The sequence below is a fragment of the Mus musculus genome, chromosome 4 (assembly GCF_000001635.26).
Source record: "Mus musculus strain C57BL/6J chromosome 4, GRCm38.p6 C57BL/6J".
NCBI lineage: Eukaryota > Metazoa > Chordata > Mammalia > Rodentia > Muridae > Mus > Mus musculus.
This window is the reverse complement of record NC_000070.6, coordinates 63850558-63872815: the sequence shown is the minus strand read 5'-3', so window position 1 is coordinate 63872815 and position 22258 is coordinate 63850558. Positions and strand designations below refer to the sequence as shown.

General features: G+C 42.3%; 1 protein-coding gene across 2 annotated transcripts in view; it reads left to right on the top strand.

Moving 5' to 3' along the window:
* Nucleotides 1–11307: 11307 nt before the first annotated feature.
* The window catches only part of Tnfsf8 (tumor necrosis factor (ligand) superfamily, member 8), a 30307-nt gene continuing 19356 nt past the window's right edge, over nt 11308–22258 (top strand). Inside the window, exons 1-2 of one of the 2 annotated variants that reach the window (XM_017320114.2) lie at nt 11308–11966; nt 21654–21696. In XM_017320114.2, coding sequence (XP_017175603.1) covers nt 11757–11966; nt 21654–21696 — 253 coding nt within the window. In that variant the 5' untranslated portion in view covers nt 11308–11756. The remainder of the gene's footprint in view (nt 11967–21653; nt 21697–22258) is intronic. The other variant, NM_009403.3, reaches the window with a different exon arrangement.

Here is a 22258-nt window from a genome sequence, read left to right as displayed (position 1 = left end):
GTCCCTCCCCTCTTTAAGCCTAAACTTCCCTCAAAAGAGGTATACCAGGTCCCAGGCCAGACAGATGAATGATTCCAATATAGAGATTTCCTACTTCAGGAGGACAAGCACAGTCCTAACCTGAGAGGCATGGAGATGAGAGGCTCAGAAACCCTGGGAGGAGCAGCGAGTGGGGACAACTCCATTGCAGGTACAGAGAGAGACTGCCTGCCCAACCCATGCATGCCATGCCTACAGGGCTCTTCCTTGCTACCCCAACCCTTCGAAGTCTGGCCTTCTTTGGAGCTGGTGTGATCAGACATGCCTCAGCCAATGCATGGAACAAGGATGCACATCCACCATCCACTGAGGAGATGGCTCAAGCAAGACTCCAGTCTCCGTAAATCTTAAGCCTTGTAAGTTTCATTTACTTTCTGGGTCTGGCATGTTTTGTTTACGTCTTCAGTGTTAAGAGCACCTGTCTTTCCTTCAGGAGGTAATATTTCAATTGGAAGGAAATAGATAAACAACAGCCCCCTTTGCCTCTTAAGCATTCTGGTTTAAACAATGACTTGTTGAGTAAACTAATTATAGTACACACAGCATCCAGCAACACTTACCACATCTCTCCCTACTCATCAGGTCTTTCCTCCACCTTGAAGCTCCACTCTCCCCCATAGTCTTCCTGGGACTACTTTACTGCATCTTCCACATGCAGAGAGCTACATAGCTCTTCAAAGATTGAACTCATAGGTTCCTAGCATAGCCCATGGTACCAAGAATGCTGCAAGTCCCTGTCAACCTGTAGGAAACAAGGGTTTATAGTCTTGGTAGGCTTGTGTGCTCTAAGGCAGTGTCAGCACAAAGCATCCTCATCCCTGAGGGAAACGACTATGGACTAATCTTCTAGGATAGCGTATTCCCTAGAAGCTATTTCTTGATACAAATAGAACAGCACCATTAAGGGGGAAGTTACTTCAATTAATAAACTGCAAAAAAGCTAGGAATGCCTGGTGGGAAGAACTAGATTTGCATTTCCCACAGAGCAGGGCCTGGAAGCTGTTAGGATAGTTTCCAATTCCTATGGCATTGAAGGCTTCCAAGTGGAGCTCCTAGACACACCTTATATGGCCTCATGGCAACACTATACCTCTGTCACCAAGAAAAGGAAGACAACAGCTTGAGAAATGCTGTGAAGAGTCTGAATGAAGATAGGTGCAAGGTACCATACTGTTGGCCTCCTAGGTTTTCTGCCTTATTCTTCCGAAAGAAGTGAGTCACTGTATGAAAGTTGGACTTTCTTCTTGCACATTTAAGTGTGGCCCTAGGAAAAGAAGTATCAGCACATCCTAAGGATTTCTTAGAAATTTGGTCATATCCACTTAACCTATGTGAGTTAGCATCTGCATGCTCAGGCACTCTTAGGTCACGTCTCATGCACCGGTGTCATTGGAGAATCAGGAGTGCATCTAAACCGGTGCCCAATTCAGTGGTCACATTGACCAGGCAAACCAATGAACATCAGCCAACCACTGTAGCACTTACCTCAATATCTGTGTGTGTGTTTCTTTCCACTGCTTCTGGTTTTTATAAGGCTTAATGAAAACTAGACCAGGAGATCTATGTTGAGGCCAAAAGCTAAAACTTTACCCATGGCATATACTGTCCCAAAGAGAAGGGTCTCATCAAAAAATGTTTATGGTTTTATAGGGTGCTTTTAGTTGAGTGAGAATGTGACAGAAGAGTGTTAAAGCACAACAACAACAATAAAACCTATCACAGGCAAAAAGGAACTATAGTAAGTAAAATTTTACCAGGGGATCTCTGGCCAATAGGATTACAGGAGGCTGTGGTCAAGCTGAGACAAGCTCTGGGGCCAGCAGTCTTTTGATAAATATAGAATTCTCACTTTCCATTTCCCAAAGGGCTTCAGTCCCACACAAGACATCCATTTTGGTGTCTTAGGTGACTCATTTTAGGGCTTGACCAAACTGGTAAGACCATGCTCCTGGCTTAGCGGTATCTCTCCCATTTCTCTGAGGCTTTGCAAACTGTCTATTTACTCATCAGCTATGCCAACCTTTTATAAGCTGAAGAATGAAAGGGCTACCTGGGAAAGTGACTTTATAGAACAAGAAAAAAGATGTGTGGAGCTGGATCAACCACTGTGTACTAGGTTTAAATCTATTTCTGTTTATTCTAGGTCCCCAGAAAGAGGTAGTAAGAAGTGGTACGTGACATTCAGACAAGGAAACTCTTGATTTTCCTATGACACATAGGAAACTATGTGTTTCAGGAAAGGAAAAATTGGACATGAATCCAAGACATTATTTGTAGTCTTGCCTAAGTGCAAGAGTTATGGGCTTTTTCTAGAACATTATTCATAAAAAGCAATATCTAATCATTACAAACACTTTGGATAAAATGCAATAAAAAGAGAAGCCATGAGTACACTTGGTGAAACTGCAGCTTGAGGGTTAGCCAACAACAGGATAAAAGAACCAGAAGGGAATGAGATGGGGAAGGCAGAAGGGGAAGAAAGAACACAGGAGCACAGGAGGTGAGAGGGAAAAGGAAAATTACATCTCTGTGGTTCAACTAGAGAGAGGGGAGTGGGGGAAGCTTTGGCTTAGATATGTGGTCTAGGTGCGATGATTTCCCAACAGGGTGTGGAACACTTCAAATTAACAAAAGAAAAGTTTGGGAACATTCCAAAATATGTATAAAAGTCAAGGACCCACTCTGTTCCTGGAGGTATCCCAGGGATTCCCTGGTCCATAGCATTCACATCTGAACCATACTAAAAGTAAAAACGGTCATCGTACTAGAAAGAAAGCAACCCAGATTTGAGTGACTGACTGCCTCCCCAACTCAAAGGTTACAAGACCCTGTCCCACTTCAGGCTCTGATCAAATGTGTGCTTTCAAATGGAAGGAGTAGAGGGGAACTCGAGCACAGGCAGTCCCTAATTACCCACCATTTTCTATCACTTTATCAAGGCAAGATTTCTCAGTAAGGCACTCCACCCAGGTTTTCCAATTTGAGCCCCCCCCCCATGTGGATGCTATAGCTCTGTAATACACAAATATCAAGATATGCACTCTTACTCATGTCCAGCCCACCAGTGCACCCTGCATTCCATAGCTGAAAGCACAATATTGGAAAGGCAAAGTTAGACCAGGATGTTTTGTTCTCAGTAAAAATAATTACTGTGCAAAATGCACTGGTGTGATCTGTTGTGGTTCGCTTGTTTCTCCCCAACTTGTCTGTTCCCAAGTGAAAACTGGTGCCCCTGAGCAGCTACTGCAGCCAACCAAGGGTTTACTGGGTTGCCCTAACCATCTGGAGATAAATTGATTTTTTTTACTTCAAAGCCATGACTGCTGAGCGCACATATTTCCTAGAAATTGAAAGAAGAAAACTTAGCCCACTTTGAAGAGAAAAATGTCACTTCCTGATTCTGCCTGCATTCAAAAACATTTCTGTAGGACATGGGTGTCTCCTCTCACCTCCCATAATTCTCCACACATCCAGTAAAATATGCAGGCCAGATTGCTTACATGAAATACTTTATCAGTGAGTTCATAAAGATCTACTTTTCAAAAACAAAACAATACAAAGATTTCTACTAAATATACTTGTGATCCTAGCACTCAGGTACCTGAGGCAGGAGGATGATGAGTTTGAGGTCAGCCTAAACTACAAAATAAATAAGTGAATCCTGCCTTTAAAATAATATAAATAAATACATTTAAAGATAAATAAACAAGGAACAATCCTCAGACTCTGAGATTTCAAAATATACTTAGCTCCGCCCTTGCCACCTTCTCACTTCCTCCTCTCTAGAAAGGACACTGCTATATCCAGACTCGTTCTACAGTAGTTATCAGGCATCCATTCTCAGGGGAGTGTGATAGTTTCTGTCTGTTCTATTTAAAAGACACTAAGGGAGTTGTTGTAAAATTAGCAAAACAGTGAACACAGATATTCATGAGTGAATGACCCAAAATTGGAGTTCACAAAATGCTGACAAGTTGCCAAATACATAAAGTGATCATTGGTAACCAGAGGAAGAATCAGGCTACAAACCTAAGGAGGGAGGTGTATTGTTAATTGGAAGTAAAGGTGGAGAATATCGGAGCAGCAACTTAAAATATGTACACACAAATAACATTATATGGACTGAGCAGATTATATCTCTGTATTTAGGAAGTGTGTGTGTGTGTGTGTGTGTGTGTGTGTGTGTGTGTGTGTGTGTGCATGCACATGAGCATGAGTGTGTCTGTGTGTGTGGTGTGTGTTTAACAATCAAAGGAAAAGGCCACAGGGTTGGAAAGATTTTCTAGTGTTTAAAAGCACTTGATGCTCTTGCAGAGGTCCTGGTTTCAATTTCCAGCAGTCACTTGTTGGTTTATGACCATCTGCAATTCCAGTCTGAGTCAATCTGATGCATCTTCTAACCTCCTCAGGTACCAGTTATGTATGTAGTGCAAAGACATGGGTTCAGGTAAAACACTTATACACACAAGTAATAAAATTAACACATTAATTTTTTAAAGAAGCCATGCATTTGAATGAAAGCTTTAAAAAAATTAGGTTAAAAAATGTGAACTGCAAGAGATGCAAAAAAGAGCCTCTAATTTTGCAAGAAGGATACTGGTCTTACAAAAAAATGAGTCAGAAGAGGTTATTAGGTATGGTTAGAATAAAACAATGCATCTGTAGTAAGGGAAGAATTCAGTAGCATCAGAGGCTGAAAGTGAGACTTAAAGGGAGGTAAGAGAAACCTTTCAGATGATACAGCCAGGATACTGCAAGCAACATCAGACGCTGACAGATTTCAATCCAGAAGGGGAAGGGAGTTGAGAGGCTTACTAAGAGTTGGTAATGGATTCCTTCTTATTGAACTAGTACAGAAGCCAAAAGGGATAACAACTTTTCCCACAAAGGATGGTGCGTCCGCATGAGTTCCCCATGTGTGCACACAGCATTCTGAATCAACAGTTAGGAGTACCATCTTGTGACAGCCACTTCTTTAAATGAGCTTTATACCAGCCTGTCCATAAATGCAATGCAATAAAGGATAATGTTTGCCTCTCGCATTGTTACCTTGATGATGAGATGATGCTTGCCTCGCTCGTTGTTACCTTGATAGTGTCCTGCACATAGACTCTCCATGCTCAGTGATGATTCCTCTCCATGTACCATGACTTATCATCATGGGAGACCCTTTCCTCAGCTCAGCACATGAGTGCAGTGTCAACAGCTTTCTGAAGGACAGTTTCAACCATTTGAGTTTTCCAACCCTACCCTGGAAGAGGTTGGGGCATGAATACATATTTAGTCTCTTCCTTCTATACTTGGCTTTCCCACTTTTATCGTTAATTCTGTGTCACTGAAAATTAAAGTATATTTCTTTCTTTTTTATGGTTTTAGCGCTTTATTATAGAAAAGGAGAGAGAGAGAGAGAGAGAGAGAGAGAAGCAAAGGGCAGCCATGACCATGTGGAGAGAGGGGGGAAGGGAAAGGAAGAAGGAAGAAGAGAGGTGAGAGTAAGAGAGACAAGAGCTTAGGAGAGACAAGAGCAGTATATCTCTATTGATGCAAGTTCTCACTAAATACTCTAGACTTGCCCCAAACTCAGGGTCCACCTGACATTGTCTTCCAGGTGCTAAGATTGCAGGCATGCCCTGTCAGCACAGGCTGAAACTATATTTGTTTTTTTTAACATTTCAGTATTTCCACTTGTTAAGGTTGGCTGATATCCTAATTCTCCAGAATGGCATGCTTTCAACAATCCTCAGTCATTTCAAAATGTTATATATTTCAAAGTGTCTTTACAGCAATCAAATTGTGCATTTCTATTTTTGAGTTCCTCTGCTCTCATGAGCAAAAAGAGTGATGAGATCTAATATGCTTCCTTCTTTGCCATGATGACCGGGACACCTGTAGATATATCTGTCATACTCAAATACATTTCTCAATACATTAACCTTACTCTTTCCATTCAGATCTCTGGCTTTATGTTAATAGTTTCCATGATTACCTGTAAATTTATTTTAAATTGTCTTAAAACTCCCACATGCAATTTAAAAATAAAAATGTATGAATTACTGAGAGCATCTTTGTATTTATCTTCAAATTTTTCTCTACCCAACCTTTTTCTCAGATGCTACATTCTTTACAACAGTCAGCCTTCATAATATACCTACCACATAGCTCAAAGAAAATCTTTTTAGATGAAAGCATAGATTAGCAAGAAAAGCATTCACAAGGATTTTATAAAGGAAGCTTCAACCTTTCTCTGTTATTCCCCCAAGTCTTCTTGATTATTTTGCCTTGATTTCATTTTAGTATTCTAAATCATGTATCAGAAAAGTCTAAAAGGATGATAAACTCTATAATAAAAGAGTTTAAGACTCTATATGCAGTAAAAAAATTTTAGATTGTATAAACTATAATGTCCTTATTGAAGCTACTCATCTCTACCATTATAGAAACATCCACAGAAAGTGGATAAGCAAATGTTCATGATTATTTCAATAAAATATTATTGACTAAAACAGGAGATTGCCAGATTTGACCATGGGCCATATTTCAGTGATCTTGCTTCAAATCTATCACTCTTTTACTGTGTCCTCTGAATAAATGTCGCATTGTGACTGAAGTCTAATGTCCAAGTTCATTGGACAACATTGAAGGCTCTTGGGTTAAGGGGACAAACAGTCCCTCCTCAAAAGGTAGTTTAGCTCTGTGCTTTGTTACTTAAAACATACCCTATGTGAGTTTGTTCCCTCTCAAATATACCACATTAAAAAACAACTTTTTATTACACAGTCTTGAAGTGTGGACACTATGCCCCTCCTTAGAATTGGGAACAAAACACCCATGGAAGGAGTTACAGAGACAAAGTTTGGAGCTGAGATGAAAGGATGGACCATGTAGAGACTGCCATATCCAGGGATCCACCCCATAATCAGCATCCAAACGCTGACACCATTGCATACCCTAGCAAGATTTTATTGAAAGGACCCAGATGTAGCTATCTCTTGTGAGACTATGCCAGGGCCTAGCAAACCCAGAAGTGGATGCTCACAGTCAGCTAATGGATGGATCACAGGGCTCCCAATGGAGGAGCAAGAGAAAGTACCCAAGGAGCTAAAGGGAACTGCAACCCTATAGGTGGAACAACATTATGAACTAACCAGTACCCCGGAGCTCTTGACTCTAGCTGCATATGTAACAATAGATGGCCTAATCGGCCATCACTGGAAAGAGAGGCCCATTGGACACGTAAACTTTGTATGCCCCAGTACAGGGGAATGCCAGGGCCAAAAAGGGGGAGTGGGTGGGTAGGGGAGTGGGGGTGGATGGGTATGGGGGACTTTTGGTATAGCATTGGAAATGTAAATGAGCTAAATACCTAATAAAAAATGGAAAAAAAAATTCAGTCTACTCTATAAGATCCATAAAAAAAAAAAAACAACTTTTTATTACACAGTCTTAATTCAAGAGAACTATAGATACTAAATCTTCTTCATTTTATTCTAGAGATATCTGCATCCTCATAACCAATAGTAACTTTAGATTCCACAGTTGTAACTGAGCTTAAATAGATGGCTCAACCAAAGCACCAGAAAAATAGTGCTCAAACCAGCACTTCCCAACAACACGATGCTAGAGACTGCGATGCTAGAGACTGCGTGATTCCTCTTCACTTTTCACATCCACATAGTACAACAGTAGTATTCTCATCCAAGGATATCTTGGATGCTCTTTCTTAGTCATTCTACCACTGTTTGTCAAATGCTCCCAGGATAGTCTGAAGTACTTTTCCAAACATGGGTTTCCTGATGTCAACCTGAGTATCTGCTTCAGTAGCCCTTTAAGGTTTTTAAGTTAAGTCTTCTAGTGATGTTAATGCTGATGGTGCTGAGTCAGAGACCATCCCCTAAAAGCTCCTACTTTGTATGATAAATTCCCAAAGCCCATACTATTAGGAAGTAATGAAAGGTAGGAAAACTACAGCTGTGTTGTCTCTATTTCAAAATAGATTTTACTCATCAAAGGATGAGAGATTAGCTTGGTTTAATACACTGTCAGGTACAGGAACCACATCTTAGCAACTAATGTTACTTTAAAGGACACCAATGGACAATCTCACTAGGACATGCTAGAGTGGAAATATAGTCAGGTAAATATAGGAAATATAGTTCTGCTAGTCAGGTAAGTAAGGAAGATAGAAATATAGGAAAAGTAAAGGAGGCAGAAATCCACCACACAATTCTTTTGTGTACCCAGCCCTCTAGAACTCTCTTGCTCCGTAGCCACAAAGTCAAGATGATCAATGACTGAGGGTTGGTCATTTATGGGCCTAGATCTAAATCATGCAGATAGGATGCAAAGATGAAGAGAGCAAGAACAAATGGAGTGGCTCTGGGACTCTAGCATCTCACAAGGTAGGCAAAATTGACATGTGCTCACACACTTGTCAATAAGTAGATTCAGGCAGGTAATTACATCACTAGGTGACGTGGCCTGGAATCTAGAGAGTGTGTTAGTGGGTTGCTATATAGAGGCAGGTTTTACTAAGGAGATGGAGCCAGATGGCCCCTGTTCAGAAAGATTTGAAAGACAGACAGAGGCATAGCAAGGTAAGAGAAACATTCAAGGAAGCCTGAATGGGTTCAGCATATTTTCTGCAAAGACATCTGGAGAACAGACAGAGGGAAGAAGAAGCCTGTTTCTTTCCCTTCCCTTGTGAACCAAATCATTTCATTTCGATCTCAAGAAAGGGGTGTGTGTGTGTGTGTGTGTGTGTGTGTGTGTGTGCACTCGCGTACAAGCACGCACCCATTGACTTCCAGTGTCATCCCTCAAGATCCACTGCCCTTGCTTTTTGAGATGGAGTCTCTCAGTAATCCTGAAACTCGCTGATTAAGCTAGGTTAACTGGTCAGCAAATCTACCTGTCTTTGTCTCCATAACACTGGGATTATAAGAGCATGCCACTGCACCCAGCATTTATATGTGGGTTTTGAATAGCACACTTCGGTCCTCAGGCTTGATCACTGAGTGAGTTCTCAAACCCTTCAGGTCATGTCATCTCAGTGTCTCCATCTCCTTCCTTGTGAAATAAATAATTTGAGCTAAATAATCACAAGACTCCATATTTCATGTATCATGTACTGACTCTGGGTCTTATAAAGTGAGCAATCAGCTAGGCTCAGCCTTTCTACCTGACCTTCCTCTGCTCCGGCCAAGTTCTGCTTTTTTTTTTTTTTTTTTTAACATTTCCTGTGCAGTTTTACCTCCAAGAAGGATTTGAAAATAACTCAGCAAGGAACCTGTAGGATCCTGCCACATGCACCTTGTGTGGCTTAGGTAGAAATTGAAAAGAGCCTGTTATCACAGGGAGTTGACTGCTAGGTTGCCTGGACCAGATCTTGCAACACATGAAAAGCATAGAGGAGGTGAAGACAACAGGAGTAGGGAATAGGGTGCCTCTGAAATTTCACTAGCAGAGGATGCAACCACAAAAGAAGTGAAGTTGGGCCCACAAACTGTTAGTGACTGATCTGAAAATCTCAACTGTTCAGAAGGTTCTAAGAACAAAGGGTGATTTTCCCCCTTGTCAGCCCTCCCTCCTAGGACAATGTACAATATGCAAAACTGTAAGTATAAGACAAACATTTTTTTCCACTGCCTCCTCAGCCCCATGGGCCTTCAGGAAGACCTGAACTTTAAACGAAGCCTTTTTATTTTTCAACACCCACAGCTTCCATTCAGCAATCAGAAGTTTTCCACTTCGATCAAAGGGGCTAAACAGAGAGGGCCAAGGGAGCAGCCGGTTCTCAGCAGCTCTGGGCAGATTGCCACCCACTCCCTGTCCGTACCTACCAAAGGACAAGGCTTTCTCCCCAAATCAAACAAGTGTACCCCCCCAAAACACTAACTTGCCTTGCCCTATCTAAACCAGCAGGACAAGTGGCTAAGGACAAATCTGTCTTCCAAACCCCAGGCTCAGTTTCCTTGACAACCAGATGGAGACACTGCCCTCGAAGAAGATACTCACCAGTTCATTCCTCACTACCTATCCCTCCTCTGTGGTTTTTCATTTTATAAACTCACCAAAAAGGGCCTCTAGACCATCTCCTAAGTCTAAGCTGCCTTGCAGAATGCTCAAAGAGAGATCTACACAGATCCAGAAAGCTAAATAATCTGAGCTGGGCTTTGGATCCGGCATTTCTTTGGGGCTTCTGACATGTCCTGTGACCTGCAGAGGTAGTGTATAGTCAAAAGAGAAGGTGCTGTCTACCTCAAGGGAAATAGCAAGTGAGGTTTCAGAAGGCCACATCTGGAGGCAGCTCTGAAGCTTTTAGAGAATATTCTGAAAGAAAGGTCATTCATAGCAACAGATACGATCCAGCTCTGTGTCCCAGAAATCTATTTATTATATGAAATTCCAGACATGGCCCAGAGGGCAACTTGGGCTGTTTAACAGGAATTGTTCAACAACAGCTGCCAAGTCCATTCCCATTCAGGAAGCCCTCTTACATCATCCTGTTTGATCTTCCCCATGACTGCAAAGCAGACTGGGGTGAAAGCAGGGGCTGCGTTGACTTATTCAAGGAGCAATGCTGAGAAGAGGAAAGGCTAAGATGCAACCTGAGGTTTTCAGCCTGTAAGGAAAGGGTCCGGCAGGCTTTTGGAGCCAGGCTGGTTTGCATATACCACCAAGTTTTACCATTAGATTAACACTGGTAGATTTGATTAAGAATGCTTTTATGCTGGGTCTCAGTTCTCTATGCTGTGAAGAAGAAATACTACTTGCCTCTGAGGCTGGTGACGAGTGTGAAGTCAGCCTCTAAGCCAAGTTCCCAAGACTGTACCTGAGCCAGAATGTTCAATTCTAGTAACCTCTGTCCACAAACTCATCACAAACACCTGGAACACTATTTGCACCCCCATACAACCCACAGACACTTCACACACTCGTTCCACAGCACTGAGCCTCCCCTTCCTGACCCCCTCACTAATTTCTTCCCCTAGTATGAACTTTAGGGCAAGCCAGTTTCATCGGCAAATTTAACAGCCCTGGAGAGCACCCTGCAAGAGATAGAGGAGCTTTGGTTCAACAGCAAATTATTTCCAAATTCCTCTTCTCTCACCATGTCTTTGAAACTATCCTCAAATATCCTACTGCCACAACCTTGTCTCCAGGTAGGTAAATGCCCAAACAGTGGGCTCTTCTTTCCCAGAAATGGGTATGTTTCCAGTTTAGAGCATGCTGTAATTGTTGGACAACCCCAACAGTCATTGTGCTGCTGACAAAGGACTGCCATCTCCAGGGACCCAGCAAAGAGACTAATCTGGAAGCTTCCTGGGCCACCAGCATGGATCATGCAGTGTGCAGGGTCCCCGCGGCAAGGCGTTCTGTGGCTGAGCCTAAAGGAAACAGAAGTGGTTGGTGTACACTCACGCGGAACTGTCTCCTTCCTACCACCCGCTGACATCAACCATCGTCTATCTCGCTACAATTTCTCTGCACTCAGATTAATCCCAGGCGATGAAAAATGAACCTCTCCCCCACCCTTGCAGCCACCCTTCGCCTCACGCCCCCAGAGAAGAGTTTCTCCATCCGGCAACTGGTGAAGGCTTTTTTCCAAGTCACATGATCCAGGATGCAGGGGAAAATCCTTCTTGGAACAGAGCTGGGTACAGAACCGAATCAGATGAGGAGAGATAAGGTGTGATGTGGGACAGACTATATAAAGCATGGAGCCAGGGCTGCAACAAGCAGGCAGCTGTGGGGCTCCTTCCCCTGACCCAGCCATGCAGGTGCAGCCCGGCTCGGTAGCCAGCCCCTGGAGAAGCACGAGGCCCTGGAGAAGCACAAGTCGCAGCTACTTCTACCTCAGCACCACCGCACTGGTGTGCCTTGTTGTGGCAGTGGCGATCATTCTGGTACTGGTAGTCCAGAAAAAGGTGAGTAAACATCTTTTTTCTGCTTTTCTTTCCTCATTTATAATGTGTGTCCTCTAGAGGAACAGCTCTGGGAAGCTAATGAATAGTTTAACTAGGAGCAAAAAAAAAAAAAAAAAAAAAAAAAAATTTAAAAAGTGAAAATAAGTAAAACTATGCATATATAGAGAGAGATTATATCAGAGAAAAGGGGAAAAACTAGAAATGAACTTTCTGCACTCAGTGGGAATTTTTTAAAAGAAATAGAACTGGACATGAGCTCAAAAATTTCCAGATGTACTGGAGCCAACAGAAGAGCTGCTGACCTTGAGAAGTTAAGATTGAAGCCCAGATGGGTCACAGCCTCACAGTATGGAGGGAGGAAGCATAGGGAGCCCTGATGGCGAGTGCGCATGTGGGTATCACCTCTGTAAGGCGCTCATCCTAATTCTAAGGTTATGTCCTCAATCCGTGCTCCCAGGACTTCTGAGGCCTCTCTTTTGCCGAGAGTCTGTTGTTGCTATTGTTTGTTTGTTTGTTGTGGTTGTTTTCTTGCTTGCTTGCTTGTTTTTAGTGAGGAGCTACTTTTTAAAGACTGTGATATTTGAGAGAGAGAGAGAGAGAGAGAGAGAGAGAGAGAGAGGGAGAGAGAGAGGGAGAGGGAGAGAGAGAGAGAGAGAGAGAGAGAGAGAGAGAGAGAGAGAGAGAGAGGCCAAGTCTTCCCAGAGCTCTGCTATTTCAATGTTAAAACCCACAAAAGAAATCGAAAGCTTCCTCACAAGCCACTGGCTTTGAAGAGTTCAGGGTGTTGAAAAGTAGCAGTGTTTTTGTCACCTGTACCCTCTGAGATGCACACATAATGTGCAGGGCCACACCATCTTGGGAAATTTCGTTTGTTTGAAATGGGGGTAGGGGGAGAAAGTCAAACCGTAGCTTAGAAAAGTATCCTTGAGAGAGAACTCTTACACACTGTCTGGAAAGGACTGCGTGGTCAGCTCACATGACTCACAGGCTTGGGGTGAGATCCAGGCATGGTGATTTGGATACTGTATGAATACCACTGGTGCAACACCCTGCCCAAGTGTGAACTCACCTAATTTATAATTCTTCCAAGTTGCCTTGGACCACAGACTCTGCAGCATACTAGTTGCTGAAAGCTAGGGCCTTACAAGTATCAGCAAGTATGGATATTGAAATAAAGCTTTAAAGCTCCTTCCTCCTTGGCAGTGTAAGAAGGGAGTTATTCACACTTGGCCTGCAGAGCTGATGGGACACATCAGTTCATGGATCGTTTGCATCAGGCCAAGAAGGACTCGCAGACAAACCTCTGGGCACTTTCTCTTCTCTCCACATTCTCTACTTTCTGTCACTCTGATTTTCCATACACCAGATGTATATTGTTTTGCAGTAATGGCCAGGCAAGAGAGATTAGAGTAGCCTGAAGACATTTGTCATTCAGAGGACACAGGCAGAACTGCTGGGTGTGGGGAAGAAGCCAAGGTGGGGAAGGCTGATGGTGGCACTGTGCAGAAGCAGCTCCCATCCACTGTTGAAATGATTCCTCCTGTGAAATCTGCACAGGCTTCTGCCCTGTTTCTGCAGAGGCACAAAATGAAGCACAGACAGGGGACAGGGCTTACAGTCAAGCACCCTGAGCAAGTGGTACAGTAGGGGCTGCTTAGTGGCTCTTGGTTGCTCTGTGAGAATGCTGTTCCCTTTGCTTGCCCTGATGGTGGCAGAAACATTCTCATTCTTCTCTCAGAGATTTTTCCTCTTGTGTCTGTTGATCTGACTTACCTCCGTGCCTGGGTATAGAACGGTGCACAGTCTGTGTGTAAGCTCTAGTATGCTGTGATTTTTTTTTACGTGTCAGATACTTGCTCACAAGCTAGGGCTTTCCATTTTAATGGCTATGCTATTAAGAATCTAACGCTTTTCGCATATCGTTTCTAGTACATTATCAGGCATTAACTGTGGCAAGAACTGGGGAAAAATGAGTCCCCTGGGCCTGGGTTATTAAGAGTACATCCCATAGGAAGGCAGATGGGGACTGTTACAAACAGGTGAACTTAGCAACTGGAGAGACTCAGTAGGAATCTGTCAAAGAACCCAATGAAAAGATCCAAAGAGCTCAGACTCGCATTCTAGTATTAAATATGGAATGGGCAATGAACACATGGTGTCCTCCTTGTACCACAGGGACTGTGTGGGGAACTGTGAGGTTTACCTTACTGCCCTATGTAGGACCACCTCGAGACCACCTGTGAAGCAGTAGTTCCCCAGCAGACTGCAAGAAAACATCACTGGAAACTACAGTATCTGGTCAGAGTGAGAAATATGAATAACTTTCAAGGAATGGAAGAGATGAGAATAGAGGCCCCACCTGCACCACTGCAGAGATGAGAAAAGAGATGGAGAAGGGAGAGTTAGCCATGTCAGGAAAGTGAGCTGGGATCCTTGAGATTTTGCTAGAGGAAGAAATCGCTATAGTGGAGACAAAGGGGAAACTGAGGCATCAACTCAGTATTTACTGAGTATCTATTTGTACTGGGCACTGTTATAGACACTGGGTACGTAAACCTAACCAAAACCTTGAGGCAAATCCACTCCCTGCCCTTGAATTGTTTATATAGCTTTCTAGTGATGTCTTTGAAGGCTTCTGAGATAGCTACAATTTTGTTTACATTTAAACCAACAATATTTATTATGAAATACATTTACGTTGTTCAGCAAAACTAACCAATAAATAAGGGTAAATAAACTAGAAGCCCTTCATGCCTTGTCCTCCCAGAGGTAGCCTGTCTTTGCTGAGGAAGCCACTGTAAACAGATTCCTGTGTGTTCTTTGAGAAAGCTGAGTGTCTACAAATACATAGTGCACAGATCTCATTATTAAGTCCACCTCATTCACTTGGTGCTTTATCATAGAGATCCATCCATTTCTATATGTAGAAGTCTGCTTTGTGCCACTGTAGCATCCTATCTGATTCTCTTGTGCCGACGCCTCGTGATTTACCTGTGCCTTGTAGGACATTTCTGTCTAGGACGTTTTGCCCTTTGTGCATATTTACAAACAGGTATGTGTAAACAAAGACCTAGAAATGGGAATAGACTGTGCATCTTTTCACTCAAATGAATGTTGTCTATCAGCATTGATGGTAACATCTTGAGGTAGGGAAAGTCTACCATCAAGGGAACAGCTTTTCCCAGCACTATGAGAAGAAAGAAAAGTTGAGTAGCTCAAGCGCATACACACTTTTCCATAGCTTAGGAAAGACTGCAGAGTAGTGATGAAAGCAAAAGGAAGAAACACAATAGAGCTTCTCTTACCACCCCCAGGAAAGAAGAATCCATGATGACACTGGTTTCCTAGGCCCTTTGCTCACAGAGAGCTGTTGGCATTATAAGGAAGCCTCTGGGCCATCAACCGTAGTCATGTCTTCGCTTCCTAAGCCAGGAGGCTGAGCCTACCCAGGCTTAGGAATGAACACAAACACAGTCCAGAGAGGTATAGCAAGTTCTCAGGTTGTTTGATTTTCAAATATCGGACACCAATTCTAGAAAGAGAAAGCAGCTAAGCCTACCTTTCTCGTTCTTTTGTAGGGAGAATGCTGGTAAGGATAGGGTAGGGCTGAGGCGATTTGGGAGGAGCCCTGTTTCTTAAACTCAGGCAATCAAAGTGAGGTGAAATGCCCTGAGTCGCTTTCCTTTTCTTAAGGGACTCCCCGCATCTGGAGTTCATTATTTTTAATAATTTGTTTAAATATTTAATTTTATTTAATTGTTTCAAAAAACAAAAAAACCTGAGATTTCTTTCCTAAGGAGCAAGCACTCTGCAGTGTTTTGAAGGAAAGGCTCACGTCCATGTGTGGGACCCACTCTGGGAACTCTCCCAACGTGAGAAACTAAAGCCTATGAAACCAAGCTTCAGGCAGAATACTCCAGATAGGAGAACGGGCCACCTCTGCTGAGGGTGGTGAGCGTTTGGGGGAGTAACTAGAATGTAAGCTGAATCTGAGAAAATTTAGAAACTGTCCTTTAATTTTTTTTTTCAAAAACGATATGCTAAAACCCATATAACTATCCACTAAATCTGTCAAGAATCTATCACATTCATGCTGCCTCTGTACATATATGAAAGTAAGGTATGGGCAGGGTGGCTTCACTCACCCATATTTTGCAAGAGTTCACGGTAACTCAACAATGTTGCCTAGTAACATACAACACATACAGTCCATGTTCCATCTCCCCATATCTTCTATGGCTGGGTTTTTTATCGTTACTTGGGAGATCTAGGCTCATATACCACCTGCTGTGTGATATCTGCATATGTGTTAGTCGAAAACATTTTTTTTTTTCAATTTAATGAGTAGACCTATCTGGTTTTGTGTCTCATATCTGTGATCCTAGCTATTCTCAAAGGTAAGGCAAGAAGATTACAAATTCAAAACCTGCCTGGGCAAACTTAGTGAGACCCTGTTTCAAAATAAAAAGGTTTAAAGGGCTAGGGATGTAGTTCAGTACTGGGGTGCTTGCCTAGCATAGACAAGGCTTGAGTTCATTCTCCAATACCACAAGAAAATAAAATTAAATAAAATAAGAAAGCAAACCAATACATGGATAGTCCTGCTAGGTTGTTAGAAAAAGATTAGAGTTTGAGAGATGGCTTAGTGGTTGAGCTGCTTCTACCATGCATGAAGACCTAAATCTGCATGTTCAGAATTCAGGTGCATAGCGATAAACCCATTGTTCCTAGACAAAATAGGATTTAGGGACAGGAAAGTCACAGAGCTTCCTTATCTAGCTGGTAGGTAGTGAACACAGAAGGACAGACGTGACAGAAGCTAAGAACTGATATCTGAGGTTGCCCTTTGACCACCACATGTGCATATATACGTACATATATATACATATGTGTGTATATATACATATATATACATATGTGTATATATATTCACTCAGAGCCATGAACATGCTTAGACACACATACCCACATACATGATACACACACACACACACACACACAGAGAGAGAGAGAGAGAGAGAGAGAGAGAGAGAGAGAGAGAGAGAGAGAGAGAGAGATTAAAACTTCCCAGCTTCCCCCCAGAGCTACGAGTCAAACCAACATTTTAATAATCTTCCCAGAATAATAAAATTTGAGAAGCCATGCGGGAACTGTTACACCTGCCCTTGATTGTTGGTTTTGTGGTATTGACTATGTTATAATTCTTTAGTAGAACAATCTACATTCTAGGTCTACCTGGGGTTATCTATGCTTGATATTATTATAGCAGCTAGGGACAAATGTCTGGTTATTTATAGTTATATGTTTAGATACCTCATTAAGGGGACAACTAGCAACAATTTTTCTTGTCATGAATATGTAATCTGTGGTGTAACACTCTCAAGACATGAATGTCTTCCACTCAGCAGACTGGCATTTCTTGATGATCCTTATCTCTGAATCCTTTATTACCCTGAGGATTATGATGGAGGGTTAATAGATGCTGTCATCCTTTTGACTCACTAACTATATTCTTCTATAAAGATGAGCTCTCCATTATGATAATGGCAGAGGTAGGACCCATCAAGCTAGACAATGAGTAAAGGCATGGCCCAGAGAAAGACAAATTGGATTGTGAGAGTTACTAGGGTATGAACAATGGTCAGACTACAGAGCAGGCCAAGACATACCAGGAAGTGAGACTAGGTGACCACATTCATTGATAGAGGAGGCCCAGAGAACAAAGTACCAACTCCATCTTTAGAGCAGGAAGAGTTCTTAATCTCACAACTTCCTGCAGCAACTTTCCAAGACTATAAGACCTACTTGCCTATTACAATACATCTTGAAGCCAGTCCTACTCTAAAAGTAGCTAGTGGATCAGACATGATAGCATGGCCAGGAGACTAACTACAGTCAGAATACCTCAGAGCCTATCCTGAATTCCTGAATCAGAATAGCTTTTTTCATGACATGTTGCAAGTTGGAGAAACACTGGTTATTCCACTGTTCCAAATCCCAGACCTGCCAAACCAGGAGTTCCTAATAAAAATACTTTCCCTAGGGGGGTCTCCTATGACTGCCATTCACTCTCCCATTTGGTCTTGGGGGAACATACTGCTGTTTTGTCTGCCTTAATCGAGAGAGTCAATGCTATGGAGTTATTGATCTTCATAAACAGTATGGCCAACTTTCTTATCTCTGGGATCTTTTGTAATGATTAAGTCATTTCTCTGTGTTTAGACAACTCTTAATTCTTGAAGTCCACTTAATGACCAATACAATAAGGCCCAGAAAGGATTTGGTTCCCAGAGTAACCTGGATTAAGTGTTTAGTTGTCTTACCTTAGAGATAGTAGAGATCTCCATGTGCTGTGACCTACCTTCTAAGACAATGAAAATCAGAAAAGAAACAGATGTGAAATTCTCCATAGAATATTCCACACTTTAGTTGTCTTGGTAAGTGTTAGTAATAGAGGACTTAGTTTGAAAAGCAAATACAGGAACTTACACACATTTGTTCCATGCCCTCCATTTCATTGCTCTAAAAGCAAACAGATCTTTCAGCGAATTAAAACAAACTGAACACATTATAAGGGCCAGAGCAGTTCCTCTTAAACAGCTACTATTTTCAAACAATAGCTAGTCATTTACATGCCATATCTTGTTATGTCTGCAATAGCCCAGAGTAAGAATCACTGGCCAAAGCTCTACTCACAGTAACTAAGGGAGAGAAAAATACAGTTCTAGGCTACTGATTGGCTTCTTGGAGGGTTGGGGGGGGGGGTCATTTCACCTGGAGGGAAACAGACTGTGCATGGTCATTCTTTCCATTACACAGAAAGAACTCTAGTACTGTTGGAATGTCCATCAGATGGCATAGAAGCTGAAAGAAAAGAGAAAGTATACTTAAGGAAATGAAGCAGGGTTTGGTAACCATGGTGATTGTTTTTCCAGAGCTACTATGGAGATGAGATGACAGCCTTGGGGAAGCCATTTGTTTGCATCTAGGTCAAGCCTGTGTCCTACCTTACTCAAAGCCAAGCCCTTGAGCAAGATAGTTCTCATTTTGCCCAGCCAAGATCTCAAATTCCCCAGGCAAGGTTTATTAAAACAGTTTACAGACAGCACTCAGCATAGCGCCTCCGGTCTAAACAATCTGACAAATTCTAACAGTCGTCATCTTGTCTCATAAATGTAAGCAGTCACCATGTCCTAAGGCCTTGCTTCTCCATCCTCAAATAAAAGAGTTGCTTGAGAATAGGGAGAAGAGAGCAATGAAATGCACTGTCCTTGGCCAAGTGAAAAGTTCACTGAAGAATTTTAGTCCAGAATTGGCCCTAGACTCTAGTATCTTGGCATCCTTCCTTACAAAATCAACTTGATGGTCTGTAAGACATCTAGGTTTGTCTCTTGCTTTGACTATGGAATCACATCTGCTATGAGTAGCCAGAGGAAGCTGTAGAGACTTTGTGTTCTTCAACATAGAAACAGTCAAACTTCTGTCCTGAATTCCCTGGACTTTAGGTAAAAGATGAAGCTACAGGATTCCCTGTCAGTGCTTTTGCCACTGGAGAAATAGAACTCTCAGTTGACAGGCAAAAACAAGGTTTTCCCTTCTATGACACCATGCCATTACATACATTTAGGTCCTCCTCCCAGATACACATCTTCTATCCTTGATGATCAAAGGTTTTCTGGAAGTCAGGGGCATCAACATCACCTGAGGACTTGGAGAGATAATGGCAACCCAAGCTCTACCCAAACCTGCTAAATAAATTTGCAGCCTGAGGTCCTCAGCACTAAAGCTTCAGAAATTCTTTCTTTACTCACTGTGGTCCTCTCATGGTGTGTGCTACACTCAGTATTCTCATTCCATATTGATTTGTGTCTTTTCAATGGCTGTTTTAATGAACCAGGCCCATAGCATATCTTTGAATGAGTGACTCAATGCACACCACAGATGATCCAAGACTGAACGAGTGATTCTCTAGCATTTCTACCACTGGGATGGCTCTGCTGGTGTTGCTCTTCTGCTATTCACTCTGGTCTCTAGTGTCTAAGAGGATGTGGGGCTCTTGGTACTTTCAACCATGTTAGGCTTCATCTAAAAGACCTTTAGTTGTGTGTTTGCACATCATGCTAATCAAAAGTCATGCTTGGCATCAAGCCAGCTGCTTAATATGTTTTGAAGCGCTGGCTGTTGTCTCACAAAGGCAGCATAAAGGAGAATTTTGTGATGTCAGGTTTTCCTAAGAATCATATGGGTAGTCATGCAATCACAGACGTAAAGCACTGTTACACACATTCAGAACTCTAAGGAAATAAGGCAACACAATCGGAAAACAAGCAGAGGGGAAAGTATCTTCCAAAGCAACTTCACATCTCTTCCCCCTAAAAAACTGAGACCCAAAGTTATAGACTTTCTTCAGATTAGTGTGACACCAAAGTTTGTATTCCTGAGGCCTCTTGAGCTGTATTCCTGGCAAGCCACCTCTTGGTCTAGAGAAGAGACCTACTTTGCCGATAACAATGTGTCCACAGAAGGAGAATGACAGAGCTCTTGGGGATATAAATTAAAATGATACATCCAGATAGTCATCAGCTCTTGCACATAACACTAAGAAAGTCAGATATAATTTGTTGTTAACTTTCAGCTTTGGTAGACTTTGGGAAACTATTTTTCCATGAAAAATTCATGAAAATGTTCACCCATTTCTAGTGTATATAATTATATCAGTTAAGTGCACTAGAGGTGACTTACTTATACCAGTCAAAACATAAATGTGGCATTCCATTCCTTTGTGGAAAGCTACTTATATGCCTCTCTAGGCTGACATGTGAAGATGTGAGGGACATTGGAAAGCTAGTCTCTGAGGAATCTGTTGGGAACCAGTGCCCCTCCATCTCTGTGGGCCACTTTCACAGAATAAGCTAACTACGTTTCTCTTTAGTCCCCTCTGACAGTTTCCTCTTCAACAGACAATGTTTCCATTAACCTCTCATTCATTTACATAAAATCTATGCAGACATTTATGATTATTATAGAACTCATTTGTAATATTGTGTGGATGTATTTACAAATACACCTCTGTTTGTGCTACATATTTATGAATATTTGCAAATCTATCTGGCCATAAGCCTGGGATAAATCCACGAGATCAGAGACCCAGTTTACTTATATCATCCCAATGTTTGGAATATAAACATTAATAAAAACATCACAATTTCCAACCACAAGCGAGGTAGAAAGTTATCTTCCAGGTATGCTTACAACACTTTTAGATGAACCAAATATGGAAAGAAGAAAGTGTGTACATTTATTCTGTTCATTTGATCATATGTTGACTTAAGGGGAAAAAACAGTACTGTGTGTGGAGAGGAAGAAAGCTCTTGACTGGGAAGTGGAAGTTCCAACTGTGGTACTGAGAGCTACAAGCTCGCTGTGTGTCCCGGGACAAGCCTTCCTGTCCTGTTTCTTGTATGTGAGATGTAGATGGTAACCCCTATCTTGTGTTTCTCATAAACAGATGGGCTGGCATGGATATGAAGCCCACTATACTCAACCAATGAATGAGTATTCAACCTTTAAGGGTCAGAGGGTGGGTGGGTTCTAAATTGCACAGTGCTTTGGGGACTCCCAGGGTGAAAAGGAAGATAAGTTGTTTTAATCAGTGTCCTCACCCTGCCCTTCTCTCTTCCCTTCCAGGACTCCACTCCAAATACAACTGAGAAGGCCCCCCTTAAAGGAGGTAAGAGCTCAGATTTAGGAATGAATGTGTAGTGAATCATGCAGATGACACCACAAGGTGTGATGCCTGCTTATCAACCGGCAATGCTGTGACTGTCCCCAACAGGAGTGGGACAGGTGGAAGTGGGGCTGATTGAGATGAGCTGATACTTCGGACTCATCTGGGTAGCCCCTGATCACTGTGCTAATCCACACAACCCTCCCTCCTGCCAGGAACAGTCTCACTAACACCATTGCTGTAGCCAAGCTGTGGACCCTGATGGGGTCCTTGTATTTTGAGCTGGAAGCCCTAAACTGAACAAACTTGCGTATGACTCTTGATACCATTTCGCACATGGAAGTCTCTGTTACACATCCATTAAACACAGATCACTGTGGTTCTAGACGAGCCAATCAGGGACAGCTCATAACTGCTTGGCATGAAAACTGGTGTAAACTATTGGTCAAATAACTGGTCATAGCCAAAATACTTAATGAAGTTTAAGACCTATAAAAACAGACTTCTTCCCTCTACATTACCAGACACAGAAGCTATTAACATATTGGCCTCTACTAATCCCTAA